The sequence below is a fragment of the Octopus bimaculoides genome, chromosome 9, assembly GCF_046866305.1.
Source record: "Octopus bimaculoides isolate indiv1 chromosome 9, ASM4686630v1, whole genome shotgun sequence".
NCBI lineage: Eukaryota > Metazoa > Mollusca > Cephalopoda > Octopoda > Octopodidae > Octopus > Octopus bimaculoides.
This window is the reverse complement of record NC_142936.1, coordinates 2,417,656-2,444,241: the sequence shown is the minus strand read 5'-3', so window position 1 is coordinate 2,444,241 and position 26,586 is coordinate 2,417,656. Positions and strand designations below refer to the sequence as shown.

General features: G+C 34.2%; 1 protein-coding gene across 3 annotated transcripts in view; it reads right to left on the bottom strand.

Annotated features, from left to right (window-relative positions):
- LOC106878352 (PDF receptor) overlaps positions 1 to 26,586 on the bottom strand; it is a 320,701-nt gene that overhangs the window by 74,117 nt on the left and 219,998 nt on the right. For all 3 annotated transcript variants that reach the window (XM_089356954.1, XM_089356953.1, XM_089356955.1), the window contains exons 8-10: positions 23,095 to 23,251; positions 7,372 to 7,432; positions 2,320 to 2,389 (exon numbers count right to left, since the gene is read on the bottom strand). In XM_089356954.1, coding sequence (XP_089213080.1) covers positions 2,320 to 2,389; positions 7,372 to 7,432; positions 23,095 to 23,251 — 288 coding nt within the window. The remainder of the gene's footprint in view (positions 1 to 2,319; positions 2,390 to 7,371; positions 7,433 to 23,094; positions 23,252 to 26,586) is intronic.

Here is a 26,586-nt window from a genome sequence, read left to right as displayed (position 1 = left end):
GGAGCATTGTTTATGCATCAGTTAGAATATCTGGCAATATATTTGACCTCAGCTTCTACTCCCAGTTCAGGTCTCACCAACATCGAATTTGATTTTTAATTTTCCAGTCCAGTACCGCAATTTGTACCACTCTCTCTCTCTCTCTCTCTCTCTCTCTCTCTCTCTCTTTCTCTCTTTCCTTATCAAATTGTGTCAGGCTGATTCAGGCCAAGATTTTACTTAATGGTACACGTTATGTTGAATACTCAGCGTTCTACACTTTGATTTTACAAGTAGGAAAATACTTGGCCGAACAGCTGAATGCTAATCGTCGACACCGGTGAAAACTCAACATTATCCCTTTTCCACGTGACAATCAGAAAGCAAATTAAAATATCTCCCCGGATTAGTTCGTTGTAAAATCAACCGACGTAATTGTATAACAATGTAATAAATGTTTGAACCCGTGATAACACGATCAGCTTTCATCGTAAAAATATTCTAATATAGTTGAAAGATATTCAATATCCTAAAAGAGTGAGGTTCAGTTCCTGCTGGACACTCTTGTTTATTAGAGTTTGAAATCCATCTTCGGAAATAAGGAAACAAATAATTTCAATTGCAATTTAATTTTTTTAATCAGGAAATATTTTTTTCATTGCTTTAAAATCTGTAAAATTTTTTCCATTGGAAAATGAATTAGCGCCATCTTGAATTAGTAAGAAAAAACTGCCGGGGATTTTCTTTCATTATTTTTGAAGAATTAGTGATATTATTCTTAAAGAATTATTATTGATTTAAAGAATTTCAATAGTTTTACACGAAGCCACAAAATGTCAAACAAGTTCTTTTAAGTCAGGAGGATCATTTCGATGTCTATACGTGTGTGTGTTGGAAGAGATCAATGTGCTGATTATTCAGTTCTTTGCATCAACGACGCAGTTTAATAAAGATTAGCATTTCTATGACTTCCAGGTGTAATTTTCTCAACAAGTATTTATCTAAAACACAATGGTCAAATGCGTTTCATGTTACGGCATTTAAAATCCAAAGTGCAAATTCTACAATCTTTTTATGCGGTACACATAGGTTCTCATTAAATCTTAATGCGTACTCGATAGAATTTAATTAATTAATAATTTATTTATTTAATCAGTTTAACCGTTCATGTAAAGTTCGAAAGCCATAATAGACTAAGTTAGCTATATCATCGTGACACTTCGAAAATGGATTTTTTCCGACTTCACGTTCCGAGTTCAAAGGCCATCGGGGTCGGCTTTACCATTCATCCTTTTGAAAGTCGATAAAGCAAATATTAGTTGAGGGTTGATATAATCGGTTAACCCCCGTTTCATGTAACTGTTAAAATGTGAAACCAATATTCCTGCTGTTAAATATTCTGTAGCCATTATGAATTGGAAGATTTTTATTTGGTGGGGGTCTGTGCAAAATAAATTGCACCTTCAACCTTGGTAGCCCTTTAAAGATCATTTAAAGATGTCTTTTCTCTCTCAGACTACTTGTTATGCATTCGTCGTAAAAATTTCATAAAATTTCTGCATAGTCTCCACAAAAGCATAAGGACGACCTGTTTGCGAAAGAGCTTTTCGGGTTCAAGTTTGCAAAAGAGCTTTTCGGGTTCAAGTTCAAAATAAGGAGACCTATTTCTAAAATAACTCAAGCAATAAATTGTTTCTACGGAATGGGACAGACCCCAGTTTATTTCAACTAGGTGATTACAGTTACTCCTTTTTCTCACTTTCCTATTGATATCTTACCAGATAAATTGCTTTGCATCCCTTTTGGAAGAAGATTTAAAGCCATAACCACCTGAAAGATACTAGTTCGATTCAAAGAAGCATCTTCTATTTGGACGGAAAAGAACTTAATGTTGCACCAAAGCAAGACGTTCATTTTTTTTTTTTACCATTAACACAAATATAAACCAAGGACAGCATGAAAGACACGAAACCATTCAAAATACAGAAAAACTGTCAACTTTACTTCAACATTTCTTATTTAGTCGGAATTTTCGTCCTTCTAAATAATAAATGTGTAAGTGAGGCTAACAGTTTTTCTGTGTTTTGAAATGGCTTACAGGCATCTTCCACGCTGTAATCGCATTAATTTTGACATCGGTCCCAGATAAAATCACTTCCCAGGCAAGTACATCGAAAACAAATATAAAATTCAGCTGATTGGCGGATATTATTTTGCTGACTGACTGCATATCAATAACCATCAAATTAGGTCGAATAAAGTAAAAGTGAATACAATATGAATGCTATATTATAGTCTATGAGACCTTTATAGATTTAATGAGGAAGAATTGATACTTACCACGATCACAGCCAATCGTTGACCATCCATTATCCAAATATAAGGAAAGAAGTAATAGGACAGCCAACAACTGAAATGGAAAAAAAAAATGTAATGCATTAATAGAGAAGAGAGTATAAAAATAAAACACGATGTCTTAACATTTCTAGGTCATCTAATTTGATTATCGATTCACAAACTATATTGGAAAGTACGTCCTATTATTCAATTTCCCATTCTTACTCGCTCACACTACAATAGAAGCATATATTTATGGTATGATCGACATACGCCCACTCTGAGGTAAAATGCATACGTAGAGCTATATGTATGTATGTATATATATATATATATATATATATATATATATATATATATATATATATATATATATAGGCATATACTGCATGTGTGTATGCACACACACACACATGTACAAGTATCTATATGCATACAAAAATATGTTCCTACTAATCGAACCATTTTCTCTCTCCATCACACACTTTCAAACTTTATATATTTCCAAAAGAGACGTTGAAAGACTTTTAGTAGTTATAGAGTCGTATCAGTATAGACGTTTTAGAGTGAAACAAAAATATTGCCAGTTTACAGCGTGAATATCTGCTATCGTTTCCCCTAGTGTTTCTCTTTAACCGCTCTCCTTTTCCTTCAACTTTTCATACCACCTCTTTTTCACTCTGAATTTCTCTTTCCCCCACTCTCTCTGTCTCCTTTCTCACGTACACCTTCTCACGCAAACACTTCTCACGCAAACACTTCTCAAGCTTCTTCAGAACATGCACACATATTCATAATAAAATGCATTTGTTTTTGTTAGAATTGTTTCATTAAATTGACAAATATGTCCTCAAATACCTCTCATACCTCATATATGTGTGCGTGTGTGTGTGTGTGTGTGTGTGTGTGTGTGTGTGTGTGTGTGTGTGTGTGTGTGTGTGTGTGTGTGTGTGTGTGTCTGTGTGTCTGTGTTTGTGTCTGTGTGTGCGTGTGTGTCCTACTAATGAAATATAGTTGCATAGGCAGCAATCATATGTAGTTCACGTGACCACACAATTGATAGTTTTCTCGTCACGTTCATTTTAGATGACATTAGAGTTGTGTTAACTCAGAAGAGAACGCGTTCCTTTTACTCGCAGACAAACATGATGGTGATCATAAAATTCAGAGGATATAACTGGCAAAAAGTCACTCTTCTGTATGTTTCACTGTTTCCTGTATTTCCTTTTTCTTCTATTTCATCAAATTATCCCCTAAACACAGGATCAACCAGACTAAGAATATTGTTACACATCGCTGGTAACAATGCTCTTCGAATCGCTTTTTCTAGATTCCGAATGATGCCACCCCGCTGGCTTGGCGAGTAGGCCAACAGTTCTCTTCATCACAAGCTTACTCCATCGCAGACAGAGCGACGTAAAATGAAGTGTTTTTCTCAAGAACACAACACGCAGCCAGTCAAGAAATCGAAACCACAATCTCAAGATCATGAGTGCAACATGCCTAACCACTAGACCACGGGCTTTCATTCATATTTCAACAACTTATACTCCTCTGATATGACTACCTGCGTACAACTTGAACCTAGATTGGCAGGAGCTGTGATCTCTCCTCCTCAACCTTCCCCCATTGTGACATTTTATTTTACGAAGCTCAGAGATAAACACATTGTCAACATTTTCCACTCAAAATAAGATCCCTAAACTTTTTCCACACCCACCTATTGATATTTCCACTTCAAATCTAAGAGCAACCACATTGTACTAAGAGCGCCTGCCTACAGATAGCACAATTGCAGACATCATTGGAGCATCGTCCATCATTTATAATACAAAACTACACTTATGAACATATTCACATACATACACACGTACGAACGCACATGCATTGTGTACGTATATACATACAAACTTACACAGACACACACTTCTATATGTGTGTGCGTATGCGTGTATGCGTGTGTATGTATGTATGTATGTATGTATGTATGTATGTATGCGTGCTTGTATTACTCTCAATATGTTGTTATTTCACCGTTCCGAATCAGTTGAACACGTTTCTGAAGGTCTGTTGAGAATCTTTTTAACTACGTTTGCCATTTTCTATAAATAGACATGAAGAGCCGTTTCGATATGTCAGAAATCAATATTGCAATATTTTTGTTTACTTATTGATTGATAGTGCATACAGTAACAAATAAACAAACAAAAAACACACACAGACACACACACTCATATATATATATATGTGTGTGTATTTATATATGTGTGTGTGGCTGTGTGTGTGTGTATGAATATGTTTGTATAGATATATGTACGTGTGCGAGTATATATAAATATACATCAAGTAAAAAAAAAGTTCTCAACATGTACTTATCATTAATTAGTAATTAGTTTCTGTGAACTCTGCAAACTACACTCACGCACGCACGCACAAACACACACACGCACACATATGTATATATATGTGTGTGTATATACGTATGTATATGTGTATGTATATGCATATACTAATGTATGTATGTATATATATATATATATATATATACATATATATATATATATATATATATATATATATATATATATATATATATATATATATATATATATATATATATATATTAACTGTATAACACGTGTTTCATGCAAAATAGATTCCATTATACTGTAATATTGCTGCTCGTTTGTATTGTTCTTTTTTTATTCATTTGAATTGTATTTTGTTATTTTTATTACAAGCTGTTGTTTCGGTTTTGCATTTATCCACCCCTTGGGCAACATTTCTTGATTGCTTTCAATTAATTGCATTAACAACGCGATAGCAATATTGATGTCCAGCGGTAATTCTTCTTGTGAACAGCACCAAGGAAGTTGAAGCTATTGAACTAATGGCGTGCTCGTCGCCATCACATTCGTTATATTTCTGTACTAATGAAAAGTAGATTTCAATATTCTTTATCCCACCAAACAAGACAACATTTGAAGTTTATCCCTATATCAAAACATGTGCTAATTACGAGTTATTGATAGAATTACAGTTCAGTCGCTTCGCATGCTAGAAAAAACTGGTTAATATCCCTCAAATATTATCCTATAATATTCGAAAATAAAGAAAAACTAATCGGGACCAGGACATTCTTAGCAGTATTAGAGGCCTTCGACCAAATCGCTGCACCGGTCTTGCAGTATTTATTTATTAACGGCTATCCAAAGTATAAATACATAAAAATTGAGCCCCTATTGTCATGAAATCCCTGGGCAAATACTTTGTGTGCCTGGTAGTATTGATTAGGACCTAATAAAAATGGATAATCTTGTATGGGTAGACAATGTACAACTGAAGAGAATATGTGCAGATATAGAGAGCTAATTACAATATGTCTGGTGAAAATGAGAGAGTGGTTACGGCTTGTCGTGGAGCGAAACGAAACGTATTCTAATGACTATTTAGAAACATCCTGGTTACTCCGATAATTTTTTCTTGAACAGCAACATTTTCAGACATGACAGTTAGTAGAGTGAAATTCTAAGTTTCTTTGCATTTATAGAAAGAAATGGTAACTTTATGTTACAAAGTCACTAGTACTGTTAACGATAACACTAGCAGTGATTCAAAACCAAATCATGAGGTAGCCAGCCAGACATCACGATCAAACCTCAGCAGTTTCACGTGATCACTCTATTAAGTAACAAATCAGCGGGAAGCCATCGCGTGATTCCATCTTCTAGAATATTCTCTTCGTGCTCTATATAAAGGTGGTTTTCGGTGATAATTGCAGAATGTTGAGACACTCGTGCCTTGTCTCCATTCTCGCCTCGTCCAGCCAGTTAAGATACATGGCCGATAGTAGACAGGAATTTTCTTCGCCACGAATATAGCACTGTTATTTCTCAGCTGTAATTGGCAAGCCATAGGTTGCCATATAAGTAAACTTATCGTAAAATCGAAGCGGTATGTTTCCCAGTATGTAATTATTGTTATTATTTGTAAAAGACCAACACAGTTAAAACTCTGTGCGCAACAATAAAATCTTCTGTTCATTGCTCGCGAGTGATGTCAGTTATTTCTTCACACAACTCAAGAAATGCATTTAATTCAGCAGCTCAACAAGTCTTCGGCTCAGACCAGCCAACAACAACAACAACACGGCAGCTCACGACAAAACTGTTGCTACATAGATTGCAGTAATTCTATTTACACGATGATTTAACAGTCAAGTTTTCCATCATGTGCCGGAAATATCACTGTTTATTCTCCATAAATTCCAATAATTGGAAATTCCTTGACATAGAAATCGATGTTATGGTCATGGCTGAAACGACGCTAATGGATGACTTAAAGCTAAACCACTACAATCTTTGAAGCAACATCTTGTGCATCACGAACCATTTCACTTCACTTCAGATGTGAATGTCTTTGAGAAATAGCCTTTACCTTTTACTTGTATCAGTAATTAGACTACGGCCATTCTGGGGCACCGCCTTGAGGAATTCTAGCGAACGAATTGACCCGAATACTTATTATTTATGCCTGGTACTCTTTCTGTCGGTTAGGTTTGACGAACCGCTAAGTTACGGTGACATAAACACACCAACACCTGTTGTAAAGCGGTTGTAGAGGATAAACACAGACACAACGATACTCATATCGTGGGCTTCTTTCTGTTTCCATGTACGAAACCCACTCACGAGGCTTTAGTCGACCCGAGGGCACGCAGTGGAGTCGAACCCAGAACCATGTAATTGGGAAGCGAGCTTCTCACCACACAGGTACACCTGCGCCTACATCTAGACATCACCACCTTCAAATCTTTGTATCTAGTAATGGCATCTTGAGAATACTTCCATTTCTTAAAGGTCATTGAATTAGACACTCACTCCTGCAAACACATTCCACACAAACCTATGTTTCCAAACAATCGCGCAATACAGAAAAAAACCGTATATATTTCTAACATTTTATAGTTTCTTTTTATCCTTCCAACCCATGTTGATTTCTTTTCAGCATAATACGATTATTAGAGAAATGTCAGTTGAAGATTATTTCATTTACCTGGATTCGCTGTAGAATATCATTACTGTTGCCCATACGCCGGTTGAGACGATTGGTGAACCTGGAGAAATGACACACAAAATCATAGAAATTACGTTATATTGTAAAATCAAATAAACAACAGCCATTTGTTTGGTACTTTATCTATCTATCTATCTATCTATCTATCTATCTATCTATCTATCTATCTATCTATCTATCTATCTATCTATCTATCTATCTACCTGTCTGTCTGTATGTATTTCTGTCTATCTATATCTGTGTATCATACATACAAACACAGACAAACATACGAATGTGCCCCCACGCGAACACACACACACACACACACACACACACACACACACACACACACACACACACACGCCTGCGTGCATAGAATCTTGTAACTTTAAGTCGCTATGTTTCTCTGACTGTTTTATCAATCTGATTCTAGCGTGCTATGTTGAAATAACATCTTATCTTTATCATTATTATTATTATTATTATTATTATTATTATTATTATTATTATTATTATTATTATTATTATTATTATTATTATTATTATTATTATTATTATTATTATTATTATTATTATTATTGTAGTTGTTGTTATTATTACTATTCGATTTATTGTTGCCGCTATTGTAAGTGTTATTTGCAAATCTTGTCTTCTGACATATTAATACGGAGTTCACTGTCGTTAATGTATAGAATTTACGCACAAGAACAATTTGGTAATGTGTCAAGAAAATGTATGTTCGACTGAATAACGTGTGTTCATAGATGACAAGAGTTATTTATTTCTAACATATTTCTGCTAAAATATTCCTCGACTGATACAAACAAAACTGCATTAGATGAAGTCTGTATAATCTACCGCTGAGGTGGCTGAAATACAATTTCAACACAACTTTCTTTTAACATGGTCATGGAAAATATTGACCCAAGTCCATCAAGGTGTTAAGTACACTCTGTACTATAGAACAGTCTCAGAGATGAGGCGTTCAATTGTTTGCTTGATTTCACTATAAAAGTGGCAGTAAGGATCAGTACCATCTTAAGAGCATTGGACTTTGTAGTTTCTTCTGGGCGGACAATGATTCTGGGTAATGAGGTCATATTTGTACGGCATATTTGTATGGCTATTCTAGTGCATTTATCGCGTAATAACCCCACTTTTCTATCTGTTAAGGAGCTCTACGATTCCATTTCATTTGGCTTATAATTTTATTTGTTTTGCTTTATATTCTTGGCATATCAGGTCATCCCATAAGTTCTGTCCGATTCTATCTTCTTTAAAAATGAATGAAATTTAATAGTATTTTACAATGTCTAATGGAATTAAAAATTATTTTTATGCATTTGTGTACAGTTAAACTAATTAAATATTATTTTACAGAATAATAGAATTAAAATTTCTTTGATTAAAACACTTTCTAACAATATTTTCATCTGTGTTATATTTCGATCGGTTCCATTTCTGATTGAAACATGATGTAGAATTAAATATTAACCATTTTAATTTTGTAACTATTAGTATTTTTCACTGTTAGTACGAGACACCGTCATTTTATGATAACAAATCTAAAACAAATATACATATGCTTAACTGATAGTTAATCTGAAAATTTTTAATCATGGCTACAAATTTGTAACAGAAACGATTGGAAAACTGAAAGTCTCACGTCTTCTGTCAGTGTTATTAGTGTACGTAAAGTGTAATTATTCCAAATGGTGAATCAGTCAAAGTGTGAACGTGATTCCTGAGACTATTTTCAAGAATGTTCTCTACTACGATTCTTGCTACAGATAGGGATTTTAAAAATGTCAATGAGAAAAATTGTAGAAAACAATATAAATAAATAGATAAATTAATAAGTAGCAAAGAAGTCAAATCATTCCATATCATAGAGTAGTAATTAGGCGAGCAAAGTATAATTTAATTGACCTATTAAGGCAAATATGTAATTAGATTTTCTTTAAACTTCAAATGGATAATTACAATTACTGTTTTTCAAGCTTATTAAAAGTTGCAGAACGTCTCTAAATCATGCTGGAGATGTAACTTTTGTAAAACTATCTCTTGCACATCTGTGTCTCTCAATCTCCCTCTTCTTTCTCTCTCTCTCTCTCTCTCTCTCTCTCTCTCTCTCTTTATATATATATATATATATATATATATATATATATATATGTACATATATATATACTGACATCAGTACAGAAGCAATAATCTCAAGTGTTGTCGAGAAGTACAACAAACTCTCTAAATATCAACACGAAACTAAATCCTCGAAAGTCACTATGTATCTTGACCTAAAGCTATCATGAACTCTTAAGCCAAACTCACATACAATGTTGCCAGAACATTAGATATTCCAAGCACTTGGCGTCCGTCTAACGCTTTTTTTTTTTCGGGGATTGTTTTCCAAATGGTACGAAAATTAGAATAATTAACATAGAGACAAGGCGTGAAATTTTGATGGTAATGGGTTACCGATGACTGTAGAGCTATAAAACGCAATGATTCTAAACCACATAGAAATGGCTGTTTTTTTTTTCATTGAGAATAATTTACTCAAGTTCATGATACAATCAACGGATACTATCACAGCTTCTCTGTAATTTTTACACGTACCCAAGCATCTTCTGACGTTTTGAATATACATATATTCATAATTACATATATATTAGGAAGCACTTACTATTGTATACAAAGAGGTGGACATAAAAATCCACTCGGAAAAGAGACACATCTCTCTTTCCTATTGTTCCTTCATTCTTTACCTCATCTACTGAAAAGCGCACTAAACACTAAATGCAGCCTTCTTATTACTTCCGCTTTCAATATTTTATTGCAAACATCAGTCAACAGAGGTCTCTGTTGGATATCATCCATGCTGGTCTTACTAGTGTGTAGAGCGTGCCAAAGTCAGATACCCAGTCTCTGCTCTAACAGAATTATTTTATTCCGTTATTTTATTATTTTATTTCAACGGAGTCTTAGTACTTGACTCGGAATGCAGAGAGGTAAGTTGGACATTGGCAGGTTTTATAATAATAATAATAATAATAATAATAATAATAATAATAATAATAATAATAATAATAATAATAATAATAATAATAATTATTATTATTATTATTATTATTATTATTATTATTATTATTATTATTATTATTATTATTATTATTATTATTTTATGTTTGACTTTTGTTTTGCATTTGTACAAGTTGGATCCAAGTCTCACCCAGAGACCTCAAGAGACAACAAGTTAGAAGTTCATGTAGGTGTTATGCCTAGGGTACCATATATTTGGATTTGTACAGTTTTGTTCAAGTGAATGTTTAAGAAACCATAAGAAAATTATCTGTTTGCTTTAAAATTTGAGATCACATAGACAGTATTTTACGTAGGATATGGGCAGTTCCCATGAGCACTATCTTTTGAACTTCAGCCATTTTGGGGTTTCCTGGTATCTGAGCTAGGTAGTAATCAGCCCGTTTCGCTGTCATTCCCAGGGCACCTATGACAATAGGTATTGTTTTCGTCTTCAAATTCCACATTTTGCTAATTTCTATTTCAAGATCTTTATATTTGCTCATATTATTATTATTATTATTATTATTATTATTATTATTATTATTATTATTATTATTATTATCATTATTATTAAGTCAGCACACTGCATCCTTAGCACACCAGACATAACGCTTAGCGCCATTTCGTTCGTCTTTACGTTCTTAGTTCAAATTTCGCTGAAGTCAACTTTTCGGCTTTTCGGGTTCGATAAAATAAGGAACGATGGAGCACTTGCGTCGATGTAATCAACTTACTCCTCCATCAAAATTGCTGGCCTTGTGGCAAAATTAGAAACCAATAATAATAATAATAATAGTTTAAAGACATAATAACGATCTCATACATAAAAGTTTGCATCCATATCTAATCGACTTCATCATACAATTCGTATCATATTTATCCATTTATATTTGTAATGGTTTTGGCATAACTTGCAAATGTATTGATGGTTTTACGAGACATTTAACGACGTATAACAGATTTACTCTCAGATAAAAACCAATATCTAGATAAAATATTTCAGCTCCATACAGAATAAACACCTATAACAAATAAGTTCAGGCAGTTATTTCAAATTGATTCGCTGATATCACTTCTGTATTGTGATGGGATTTATGCAGCAAATATGCACATTTTTATATTAGCAAAGTAACAAAGTCTGTAGTCGCTTGACCGTTTAGAAATGACAGCTAAACCTCACTCCAGTCACATACTATTGCCTTAAAACTTGAAAAAATCCATTGGCCAATGTATTCCCAAAAACCACACGCATACACATGGATATATAAATATATATACATACATGTATATATATACACATATACATGCATACATACATACATACATACATACATATGTATGTATATATGTATATATATTTATATATGAAAATATATATATATATATATATGTATATGTATATATATATATATATATATATATATATATATATATATATATATATATATATATATATATATATATATATATATATATATATATATATGCGAAAGGCTTCTTTCAGTTTCCGTCTATCAAATCCACTCACAAGGCTTTGGTCGATCAGAGGCTACAGTAGAAGACTGCTCAAGGGGCAACGCAGTGGGACTTCTTATCCCATACTTACGTGTGTACATGTGAGTGTGTGTGTGCACGCATGAATGTGTGTATATATATGTATATTTATGTACATTCGTGTTACGTCGAGGTTGACGTAACTGTCGTCCATTACGACATGAAGAATATAAATAACTGACAAGGACTTAGGATCGATATATTTAAGTATTCGTTGGTGCTCTAGATGGGCCATTTCCAATTACTGGTACAAGTTAAAATGAAAGAATATTGCGGTACTGAAATAGCAGGCGTTCCTATTGATACGACTTCTTTCCTAATATTCTTTATATTTGTTAAAAGATCTTGGGAAAGACGATGCATGTTTGAAAATTTCTCTTTCGTTGTTGCATGATTGGTTTGAATGCTTGCATTGTAATGGCGTGTAAAATGTTCATTAATTTGTGACGTATTCCGTTGTATTGTTTCTTGTCAATAGCTTCAGCAAATCAATTCATTACCAGCAATGTTAGTTAGAAAAATATTCATTTAATTGATGATCAAGTTCCGATTTAAATTTTTTGCGGGGATTGCGTCGATCAATAAAAGCATTGAAATGTTTTCTTCTCCGCAAATATCCACACGTAATATTTTATCTGCGTAAAGAAATTATGATTAACACGAGTGTTTAAAGTGGCAAGACGGATTCATGATGCATTGTCTTCGAAGGAAAATTATTTTTTCTTTGATACTACAAAGCAAATGAAATGCATGTAACTATGACAAAATGGCATCACAAGATACGTGATTTAGTAGGTTATTAATGTCAGAGTTAATGAGTTTCATTCAGCTCCAAGAGTAAACACTTTGATTTTCACACTTCATTATCATTTGGCAAAATGGCAACAGGCTGTTTATGACGAACATGTGTATAAATGGAATTGTATAGAGTTCAAAGAATACTTCATTAAAATGACATGTATTTCAACATATCTTTGTGTAGTCAGTGCTAAACACTGTAGTCTTGGAATCAGATATGCAACATTTCGAACATTGAGTTATATTCTTCCATCGAATATAATTAGCTATTGTAAAACTAGATTGAAATAATAATTGAATTGTGTCAACTCTCTTTCTAGTCAACGTATCGTTAGATACATAATTTACATTCGATTTCTACTTTTATGTTTCATTCGTTATACATTCCTTCTTCATATCTTGAAGACGATCACATTATCAGATTTACTCTGTTGGGATTGTGGGGTGGCTTATTATTCCAATATTACTATGAAATCCTTGTCTACAGTGGGGTAACTTAGCAGAATGAAAGCCTGGTAGGATTCTTGCTTCCCATAAAGCTCTCGTCTCTTTAGCATCTCTAACCATTTCTGATTGTGAGTGCTGTATTCCAAAATGGACGACACTATGCTACAGCGAGCGATCTTGAGCAACATCTTCCCAAGCAGACGGTTCTAAGTTACACTTTTTAAAGGTCGTTTTGAGAGTGTATTTGTATCCCACCTTTGCTCTTCCATGTGACCGAAAGCTAACTGCTAGTCACGACAGAAAATTTGTTTAACGAATCAGGAGTCGGGCTCGCGCGCTGCAAATTCTTTTCACCAGGATTGAAATTCGTATGGTTGTGTGTATGTTTTCCTGTTTAATTCTTCGAATTCTTCCTATGAAGCAAGATTTGGTTTCAAACAGTGAAATAAAAATTCATCCTTGGAATATTTCGACAACACTTGTTAAGGGATTGCTTAGACAATGGAAGCAATCGCTTGTATAAATTCACTATCTTTTATACTAACTCTAAACAAATGAATATGTGTTAGTCTGTTTTTCTGTCCCAGAGCAAAGGCTTTATTTATATATAACTGTTACTTAAATCTGAGTAACATAAGCGAGTCGGACAATAATTACAAGAAAAAAATGTTAATTTATAATCTGAATGGAGAATTTATAGGTTACGTAGTATTTTGTCCATAAACGTGCCTTTATGACTTATTCTAAACGAAACGTTATCGCTTAACGTGTACAACAGTACAATAATAGACTTTAATGCTGTGTCCAAAACAAATACCTGAGGACTGTTTTGTTTATATTTGATGGAAGCTTCAATGAGAATATTCCGGCAATAATTTTTTTGTTGGAAAGAATAAATATACTCAACGTCGTATTTTCATATTTATTTCCAGACAATCTTTCCAACGGATAACATTGTTATATTGTTTTAGCAAAAGTAGCTTGCAGAGAGAATAGGGAAATGCATTTGTAGTTGTAAATGCGTCAATGGATGAATGCATGTATTACTGCACACAAACATGCATGCGTGCATGTATACATACGTACATACATATATCTTTTTACTTGTTTCAATCATTAGTCTGCGATCATGCTGGAGCATCGCTTTCAATATATTTTAGTCGTATAAATCGAACTCAGTTCTTGTGCTTTTAAAGCAGGATACTTATTTTATCATTTCTTTCTTTTGATGGAACGTAAACAAACTAACACCGGTTGTTAAGCGATGGTGGGAAACATACACACACACACGCTCTTTCTTTGTTTTTTTTGTCTGCTTGTTTGTTTCTTTCTTTTTTCTCTCTCTTACAAACGTACACACGCACACACACATATACACACACAAACCCACCAACCAAACACACACACACACACGCGCATATATATACACCAAATCCATTCCAATCTCGGAGCTGTATTAATAACACTTGCCCAAGGAGCCACATAGTGGGAGTGATCCAGGAACCATGTGGTCGGAGAGCAAACTTCTTACCTCATAGCCACGCCTGCGTGATATAAATATATGTGTGCGCGTGTGAGTGTGTGTGTGTGTGTGTGCGTGCGTGTGTGTGTGCATAATACAGATATTTGATACTTGATGTCCTAAACTCCATAAAACATACACATGTTTCGGTGAATCAACTTAAAAAGTTACACAATTCTTTGGTGTGTTTAATAAGGCGGTGACATATTCGGTGGTAAGTTGTACTGAAATGTTACATAAGTTACTAAAAACTATAAACAATATAATAAAAGAGTTCATCCTTTCTACGAATTCTGTATTTCGTAGAAACTTAGTCATATCACGTTACAAAAATTGTGTTATCATAAGATAGTGTTACATTACTCCATTTAGGAATTAGTTTCAATCGTATTATTATCTTGAACACGTTTTCCTATAATAATTCAAGTGATATTTTGAAGAGGATCATTTTCAATTTAACTATAAACTTTTGGTAACAACCTGTATTTGTATCTGTATTGAAAACCAGAACGCACCATACTCACCATTTAAAGAAATGTTTCGATTTGTGGAAGACATACGGGAAATAGAGTTTTTCAGAGAGCAAAGTAATAATTTTAATGAAAAAAAAAAAAAACGATTTTCTAGCATATTTCGGTTATGATAACATCATTGCTAAAAAGGGTTGTGCGACCCCCCCCCCCCCCCAAAAAAAAAAACGTATCAATAATGGTTGTACTTAATGATATGTATTATAATATTAACAACATATACATACGGATATAAATGATAACGTAATGGTAGAAAACTTGCTTGAAACCTGTTAAAAAAACTATGAAGAAGAGGCTAAACTTAGGTGGCGGAATAAATAGAATAACTCTGTATTACATTAATGAAAGAAAATAACTGTGTGCAAAAATATTCTCCACTTAGTGTGGAGTTTAAATAAATAAATAAATGATTTAAAATGGCGAATATATGATTTTTTTCAAAGAGGAGTATCAGAATAAACGGAGGGAATAATTTCCGCAATGAAGGGATTCCAAAGTACACGCTTGTATATACAAAACATATAGACCTGGGTATGCACATACATACACATATAAATAAACTCACACACACACACATACACACACACATACACACACACATGTATATATATATATATATATATATATATATATATATATATGTATGTATGTATACACATATACATGTATATCTTATACATGAGTATATATGTATAACTATAAATGTAATGTCTATAGATACATACAACCACACACACATACACCAAATGCACACACTTACACACATACACATATACACACACGCACACGCACAAACAGACACACAAAATATTATTATCATCGTTCTCTACTTTCACAAAGAGATATGCTGTTACGGGAGTAGCCATTACTTTTGGAGCCGAGAGGCGGCTTCTGAAAGATTTCAATGAGATAGAAGAACAATCTCGAGGATCAAGACTGACAGGTGTGATTGCTAAAAGCAAATCTCTTTAAGGCTTTCATAATAATACATTAATGATAACATATGCATCGCCTATGTAATATGCAAACAAATACACATGTTCACATCCATGTATATCTGTGTATATGTGATAAATATAGATATATTTATATAGTCAAAATAAGCAACAAGTTATCAAGTAGTGATGCAGTACGACGGTTTCAAGCAGCGTAAATTAATTGAACAATGCCATCATTAAATCGATTCGAATGCAGTGCCATCTTCAGCTGCACAAAATATATGAAATTTTTTAACAAGTAGGACACATTAATATAATTTTTCTTAAATATTTTAGAAAATCGTTGGTGTTGCCTTAACGGAGGTTTGCGCCCTCTGAGTGCTCTTTTTATTATTATTATTATTATTATTATTATTTTATGTTTGACTTTTGTTTTGCATTTGTACAAGTTGGATCCAAGTCTCACCCAGAGACCTCAAGAGACAACAAGTTAGAAGTTCATGTAGGTGTTATGCCTAGGGTACCATATATTTGGATTTGTACAGTTTTGTTCAAGTGAATGTTTAAGAAACCATAAGAAAATTATGTTTGCTTTAAAATTTGAGATCACATAGACAGTATTTTACGTAGGATATGGGCAGTTCCCATGAGCACTATCTTTTGGACTTCAGCCATTTTGGGGTTTCCTGGTATCTGAGCTAGGTAGTAATCAGCCCGTTTCGCTGTCATTCCCAGGGCACCTATGACAATAGGTATTGTTTTCGTCTTCAGATTCCACATTTTGCTAATTTCTATTTCAAGATCTTTATATTTGCTCAGTTTTTGGTAGGTCTTGACAGATACGTTTATATCAATTGGGACAGTCATATCAATGAGGAGGCATGATTTTTGTCTGAAGTCTTTCAGTATGATGTCTGGCCTATTTGCGTCTATCTTTCTGTCAGTTTGAATGGTGAAGTTCCAGAGGAGTGCAATGTGATCATTTTCAAGTACTGGGGGTGGTTTGTGTTCCCACCAGTTTTTATCATGGGGCAAGTCCAGGTTTTTGCATATTACCCAGTGAATATATTGTGCAGCTCTATCATGCCTGTTGAGATACTCTGTAGGCGCAAGCAGACTGCACATGGAGACAACATGATCGATGGTCTCATTTTGTTGTTGGCATATACGACATAATGGGGAGCTGCCGTTCTTTAATATGTTGGCCTGGTAGTTCTTTGTAGGTAGGCATTGATCTTGGGCTGCTATGATAAACCCCTCTGTTTCTGATTTCAAGCCAGAGGCCATTAACCATTGGTGGGTAAGGGCTTTGTCAATATCTGCATTATTCGCTCTCTTTGGGTATTTGCCATTGAGAGGTTTTCCATGCCATTTTTCAGTCATAATAGCTAAGGCAGCAATTTTAGCACGGGTTTTCAAGCGCTTAGCTTTTTCTGTAGGTGTTTCTAGTTCGTCTAATTCTTGAATTTGTTGCAATTGGAATTCACTTAGATATTCCTTTGCCTGTTTTGTTACTGAGTAAGATGCTTTCTTGCTTTCATATTTTAAGACAAGTTTTAGCATCCAGTCCTCAGAGTTTTTCATATAGGTGTCTAGGCCAATTGTGGCTACCTTCATTGATAATGCCAGCTGTAGTAGTCCTCGACCTCCCTCTTTTCTTGGCAGATAAAGACGTTCTATATCTGCCTTAGGGTGGTGCATTCTATGCATTGTCAACAGTTTTCGTATTTTTCTGTCAACATTACATATTTCAGTAATTGACCAGTTAACGATGTTGAAACTGTAAGTCACGACTGGTATGGCTAGAGCATTGATCGCTTCGATCCTGTTTCTCGCGTTCAGCTCTGTCTTCAGTATTGCTCTCACCCTGCGATAACATTCTCTTCTGATCCTTTCCCTCATCACTGAGTGCTTGATATTGTCCCCTTCAATTACCCCTAGGTATTTGTAGCTCTCCGCTGGTTCTAACTCTTTTATGACATTTTGCTGGTCAAGGTTCACATTAGATGTATTTGTCATTTTTCCTTTGATAAAGATAGCTTTTGCACATTTATCAAGGCCAAATTGCATCCTGATGTCATCACTGAATTGTTTAACAATCGCTAGTAGGCCTTTGAGTTGTTGGTCATTTTTTGCAAAGAGCTTTAAATCATCCATGTAAATGAGATGATTTATATTTTTATCAAATATTTTATAACCATACTGTGCATCATTGAGCAATTTTGAGAGCGGTATTAGGGCTAGACAGAAGAGGAGTGGTGATAGTGAGTCACCCTGGAAAATGCCACATGAAATTCTTACATCTCCAGCATTTAGAGATTCATTGTCATTGTTCAACATCAGTGTGGTTCTCCATGATCTCATACTTACAGATAAAAAGTTTCGCAGAGTAGGAGCTATTTTATACATTTCCAGACATTTCCTAATCCAGCTATGTGGTAGGCTATCAAAGGCCTTTTTATAGTCTATCCAGGCTATTGACAAGTTTTTGTGTCGCTTGTGACAATCTTCTAAGATCATCTTATTGATGAGTAGCTGATCTTTACAACCATAAGATCCACGTTTACATCCCTTTTGCTCATTAGGGAATATGCTACTTTCTATTAAAAAACTATAGGTGTACTCGGTTAGGACAGATGTTAGCGTCTTATACATTGTTGTTAAGCAGGTTATGGGGCGATAATTTTTTGGTTCGTTTGTTTCCTCATTTTTTGGAAGCAGGAATGTTAAACCATTAACTAGCCAAGAGGGCATCAAACTAGGTTATTATTATTATTATTATTATTATTATTATTATTATTATTATTATTATTATTATTATACAGTTATTACAAGTACTCATATAGCAATCTGTATAAGTGTACGTTTGTAGCTTCAGGGAGGTTTCAATATATTTAACCTCCACAAGACTGCGAGTTGGCAGAAACGATAGCACACCATGCGAAATGCTTAGTGGTATTTCGTCTGTCTTCATGTTCTGAGTTCAAATTCTGCTGAAGTCGATTTTGCCTCTCATCCTTTCGGGGTCGATAAATTAAGTACCAGTTGCGTACTGGGGTTGATCTAATCGACTGATCCCCTCCCCCTAAAATGTCGGGCATTGTGCCTAGAGTAGAAATGAATATCATTAACCTCAACGAGAACCATCAGAAGAACCTAATAAAAGCAGCCAATAATTTGGAGCTAAATGTTGCCCTCAGTACTTACAAACATTTAAGCTTTTAGCTGCAACTATCAACCAAAACCAGCGTAAGTTTCCTACTGCACATTACATGAATAACGACTGAATATTATATGTAGACAAACGATTCAAAACACCCAGTGAGTCTCCTTAGAAATCTACCAAATAATTCGAACCAGTGAAATTTTATAATCTCGAATGATCCATTTGATAGTGTAGCGAGGGTACTCAACCGTTCATTGAGACCTTTTAAATCCAATAAGTATACAGAGCTGACTTGTAGGGCATGGGATAGAAAGACCATGGCATATAATCGTCAACTTTTACTCTCGATAAATGTAATTACACTGATAGAAAAGAATAATCCGAATTTCTTTTGATGGATTTTATTACACTGATAAAAAAATAACGTGGCATAATTCTTGATGTATTTTTTGATAAATGTAGTCAAGGATATGGGAACATTTTTCAGTTTGGTTAGAATTTTCCTACTTGACATAAGTACAGAAAAATCTATACCAATTCGTGTTAAGGGACGTTCCTCGACAATTCTGAACTTCTAAAATTCAGAAAGGACTAAATATAGAATGAAAACGTTTAATCACAGAAATATAGTTCTCATTCTCCAAGTGAATACACAGTCATCAGAAGCGACCTATATTTTCAGCCATTGTCACATCAAATATCGAGCAAAATCCAGTTTATCCTAGACGCATGACGCTGAGCCAGCTTACAAGGCCGACTTCGACATAACTAACCCCGTACATTCAGAACATCTCCAACAATAAAGGTTACAGCAATTCTGCAGATACGTTTTTGCAAATAGTAATACGTTGTATATCATTATCTACAAATTCCTAAAGCTCTTACGTACACGAAATTCAATACTTTTTGTATTCTTTATACCTTGGCACAGCTACAGAATTTAAGAAAAAACAATCATACAAAATTATTAAATCATGCCACAGATTAAACTTTTTCAAATTCTCACACGAGAAGAAAGTTAGTATCAAAAGTGCAGACATCCATCTGGACTCAACATGTGATTCTAGTAGCATCTATTACACAGGTATTCCTATCATTATACTTTCATATTCATATGCATTTCCTTTTAATATCATTTTAAATGTTCGTTTACTATTCCCTTCTACTTTCTTTATACTAGTATTCTATGCTTAGTAAATTAAATAACGAATTTCAGGAACCATGTTCCGTTAATGAATCAATAAGTTTGCATAAATATCACAGAAAGCAATAGACTCATTGGATTTACAGTTCTTTTACATTTCCTTTCATATATATTTTCTATTTTCTTCTGTATTCACTGAATACTTGAGAGAAAAGAACGAGTAATCTAATTTAACCAGTAACCTTTATTTATAAATATACAGAGCAATTGAAAGTTCGTAGCTATATTTGATATGCAATTATATCCATACATACTTCTCGACTATAGGGGTAATTGACGTACTTACAGATCTAAGATACACACTCGCATATACACCAGCCACCACACACACACACACACACACACACACGCACACACACACACATACACACACACAAACACACACACGCACTCACACATGCACATACAAACACACACATTCTTTCTCTCTCTTTCTCTCTCTCTATATATGTATATATATATATATATACATATCTATATGTCTGTCTGTCTGTCTGTCTGTCTGCTTATCTATCTATCTATCTATCTATCTATCTATCTATCTATCTATCTATCTATCTATCTACCTGTCTGTCTATTTATTTGTCTATCTTTCTATGTATTTCTCTATACTACATAATTAAAATACATAGAACAATGCACATATATTATACACTTCAAATGAACATACAGAAGGAAAGATATAGGCTGTCAATCGAAAACAAAGACAAAATCTTAACAAAAACCTAACAGCTCACACGGGAACGCTTGGCTGAAACGGAGGGCAAATCATGTTAAACATCTTTCTGATTTTAAAATTCAACCTTGAGAAATATTATCTAAAGAGACATCGTATGTGAAACTATTACTTGTAACATAATTTAATGAATATCCAACTAGTAAATTTACACTCAAACGCATATGTCGCCTTGGAGACATAACTTCTTACACATAAGATGTCACGCATATGTATCATCTTGTCGATATATATATGTATAACATATGTATGTGTGAATGTATGTATGTATATATGTGTGTATGTATGTATAGTTCAATAAGTGTCATGTGTGAACTCTCGCTTCCTAAGTCATCTCGTAAATTCTGTCGATTGGAGTGGGAAAATTGTGTCGTGCAGATTGACGAATGAGAGATATCGGCGATTAGAGATGTCTGAAAAGTTGCTGAAGCGGTAAGAGAATTCAAGTGCTGAATAAAGACCAACAGAGCAAGCTGGTGGGGATGAAATGACATGGCCATTAAATGCAATAAGACAAGGATGTTGGAATTAAAGAACGTTGTTTATTTCTGACGGATAAATGGCTGAAATAAAAGACAGAAACGCTAATTATAGCCGCTCAGGAAGAAACTATTAGAACGAATCTGTTTCAGGGGAAAATCGACAAAACTCAGACAGCAAATATAGAATCAGTTACGAAAGAGATGGAAGTGTTAATCATCGTTTACATTAATGCAGTAAGCTAGCACAAAAAGAGTATAAACGCGGGCATGGGAGTGTAGTTAACAGAGTGATTTGATACGTTAGTCCAGCGTGTGGTTTCGAAATAACAAGGAAATGGTACGAACGCGGAGGATTCTATAGAGGATCCTATAGTGGATCCTATAGAAGATTCTATAGAATTTCCCCAAAGGACTAGCCATACTATTCAAGCAAGAATGCTAGATATGATTATGGAGGACTAAATAAACAGATTAAGCTCATAAAGTTATTCCTCATAATGATGGAGTCGATATCAAAGAAATTAAACACATTGAGAAATAACGTGAGCAAGCCAGAGATTACAACCGATGAAGACAACACTCATTCGTATGATAGTTCGTGCAAATGGCATAACGCCCAAGCAGCAGCTTAAGAGAATGAAAGATATTGAAACTGAAACTGGAATTGATGGCCTACAGAAAAGGTGCCCTTACGTATTCTGAAACAGTGCTTAAAGAAGATTCTTGAGATTTGAGGAACCTTGTTGTCACCAACCTGCAAGGTAATACTTCTGCTGATCAAATTAACATGTAATAGCTTTGGAATAACGATAATTATGATTTCAAATTTTGGTACAAGGCCAGTAGTTTCAGGGGAACGGTTAAGTCGATTAGATCGACACCAGTGTGCGACTCGTACTTGTCTTGTCCACCCCAAAAAAATAAAAGGCAAAGTTGATCTCGGTAGAATTCGAATACACAACTTAGTTAGAAGAAATGCCGCTAAGCAATTTTCCGACGCGGTAACGATTCTCCTGCCTCAGTTAATAATAATAATAATAAGTATATTATATATATGAAACTAAATATACGTGTAGTCAGATATATATATATATATATATATATATATATATATATATATATATATATATATATATATATATATATATAAAGAGAGAGAGAGAGAGAGAGAGAGAGAGAGAGAGAGAGAGAAAGAGAGTGAGTGAGAGGGGGCGAGAGAGAGATCCACTAATTTCAGACAGGTCGAATTATGTACTTACCCCAACCTAAAAGGTAATAGAGTTTGTAGTTTGGGTTGCCCGAAAATACGGACACGACGATCATGTTGTGAAGATAAAATCCTTCGAGAAACATCCACATGAAGCATACTGTTTTCGAATATTCCAATAAACTGTACACCGTTTTGCACAGGGACGGCTGTAAATATAGAAAATAATACAAATGAAATTATAAATCATGACAAAATTCAAAACAAAATGAAACAGCTTCATATAAATACAAACATATCACATTAACATAAAAAAATCACTGCCAAAATCGTTTTATAAAGTTCAAATATGTCTTTTGTCTTCTACATGTTTGTGTGTGTGTGTGTGTTCAGTGATAACTGTTTTTATTTGTTTCAGTCATTAGACTGCGGCCATGCTGGAGCACCATCCTGAATGGCTTTAATCGAATAAATTGACCCCAGTAGTTTTTCAATAATTATCTAAAGGCTGGTACTTATTCTATCAGTTTCTCTCTACCGAAACACTGGTTTACAAGACATAAACAAACTAACACCTGATGTCAAGCGATGGTGGGGGACAAACAGAATGACACGCATAAATATACGATGAAGTTTATTCAGTTTCCGTCTACCTGAGCTATAGTAGAAGACATTTACCCAAGGTGCCACGCAGCGGAACTGAACTCAGAAGCACAGACACTGCTTGTCAGCATCATAGAAAGACCCTAACCGTCTGGAAGTGCAACAGCCATGCCTTTCCTGACATCCCTCCTTACTTTCTCATGCGAAACTCGAGATTTCTCAAAAGTAGCTGTCCCCTCATGCACAATCCTTCTCCACCTGCTATGCCCTCCCATGTGTCTTTATACCTCTTTTTTGGTTTATGCGGAGGTCGTTCTCCTTTAGCTACCTCTCCATACATACATACATACATACATACATACATACATACATACATATCTGCCTCTATGTACCTGCCTTTCTATGTATATAAATCTATGTGTGTATAAATACACACATACAAAATTACAAACGGGATGACAACTGAAGATATATCATTACAATAACCGCAGGACATGTTTAAGATTCTATAACAAATACAAACGAATATATATATATATATATATATATATATATATATATATATATATTCGTCTATATTTGTTATAGAACCTTAAACATGCCCTGCGAAAAGTTATATATATATACACATACACGTATGTATGTTTGTGTGTAGACACACACAGACACACACACTCACAAACACACTCACACACACACGTACGCACACAAACACATATATGTTACCTTCATTATCACGTTGTAATGATATGCTTCGACGCTTTGATAATGTAGAATTATGTTAGCTACAACACCATTTAAATCTGCATAGACATGCATGCCTCTGCAAGAGGCGTATGTTCACCTACATGCAAACATAATTATATATACACATTTATGTGTGTGTGTGTGTGTGTGTGTGTGTGTGTGTATCTGTTGAATTTTAGTTTCATTTTTCATTTACATTGTGTTACTTACGCGCTTTAGATTTATTGATTAGCTCTTCGGTATACTCTTGCACAAATCTAATTTAATACGGCATTTTAAAGATATTTAATATTAAATATGTATATATAGAAAGTGAGAAAGGGAGAATAGCTGATAAACTGAGAAAAAGAACTACAAAAACCGTGATAGATAGATAGATAGATAGATAGATAGATAGATAGATAGACAGATAAATAGATAGATAGATAGATAGATAGACAGATAAATAGATAGATAGATAGATAGATAGATAGATAGATAGATAGATAGACAGATAAATAGATAGATAGATAGATAGATAAATAGATAGATAGATAGATAGATAGATAGAGAGAGAGAGAGAGAGAGAGAGAGAGAGAGAGAGAGAGAGAGAGAGAGAGAGAGAGAGAGAGAGAAATAGGAAGAGCAGGGGTTATCGAGAGAAATTATCCTACAGCAAGGAATTAGTCAAATTAAAGCTAGAGATATATTTAGTTTCCCCCTGGTTACTTTAGTTGCACGATAAGTAGTTATTCTCAATATAGAATTTATTAAGACGAACTTACATTATGTTGCAGGTAAATTTTGTTTACTCAGGCTTCTTGCCAAGTCTAAACACCAACTAAAGATATATTTGAAATACCGATTTATTAACATCAACGGAAAAAATGGAATGGAATCAAATCAGTAGCAGCCAGGCACTTATTCCATCGATCTGCGAAAGATGGAACGTCACGTTTATGTGTATGTATGTATGCATGTATGTATGTATGTATGTATGTATGTATGTATGTATGTATGTATGTATGCATGTATATATGCATGTATATACATATGTATGCATGTATGCCTCTATGACTTGATGGACTTCGTTCTCGTTGCTTAGGCAGATGAACATGTATGTATGTGTGTGTGTGGGTGTATATATATATATATATATATATATATATATATATATATATATATATATATAGTTTTATTTTATTCCTTTACTTGTTTCAATCATTTGACAGCGGCCATGCTGGAGCACTGCCTTTTAGTCGAACAAATCGGCCACAGGACTTATTCTTTCTAAGCCTAGTACTTATTCTATCGTTCTCTTTTTGCCGAACCGCTAAGTTACGGGGACGTAAACACACCAACATCGGTTGTCAAGCGATGGTTGGGAACAAACACAGACAGACAAGCATATACATGCATATATATATATATATATATATATATATATGTATATATATATATATATATATATATATATATACACACGACAGTCTTCTTTCAGTTTCCGTCTACCAAATCCATTCACAAGGCTTTGGTCGGCCCGAAGCTATAGTAGAAGACAGTTGACCAAGGTGCCACGTAGTGAGACTGAACCGTGAACCATGTAGTTGGTAAGGAAGCTACTTACCACACAGCCACTCCTGCGGTGTATGTATATATATATATATATATATATATATATATATATATATATATATATATATATATATATATATATATATATATACACATACATACATATGCATACACATACACATACATATATATTTATATATATATATATATATATATATATATATATATATATATATATATATATATATATATACGTAGTTCTCGGGGAGATTCAGAGTGACACAGAGTGTGACAAGGCTGGTTCTATGAAATACTGGTATAACAGAAACAGGAAGAAAGAGTGAGAGAAAGTTGTGGTGAAAGAGTATAGCAGGATTCGCCACCACAGGATTGCCGGAGCCTCGTGGAGCTTTAGGTGTTTTCGCTCAATAAACACTCACAACGCCTGGTCTGGGAATCGAAACCGCGATCTAACGACCGCGAGTCCGCTGCCCTAGCTACCAGGTCATTGCGCCTCTACATTTACTAAGTAGTGTAGTGAACCAACAAGCTAACATATTTAATTTGCTAATGTGATTTGTCTTCGAGTATCACGATGTACGAAATGAAGGGGAAACTGTCGTGGCAAAATTTAGAGAGA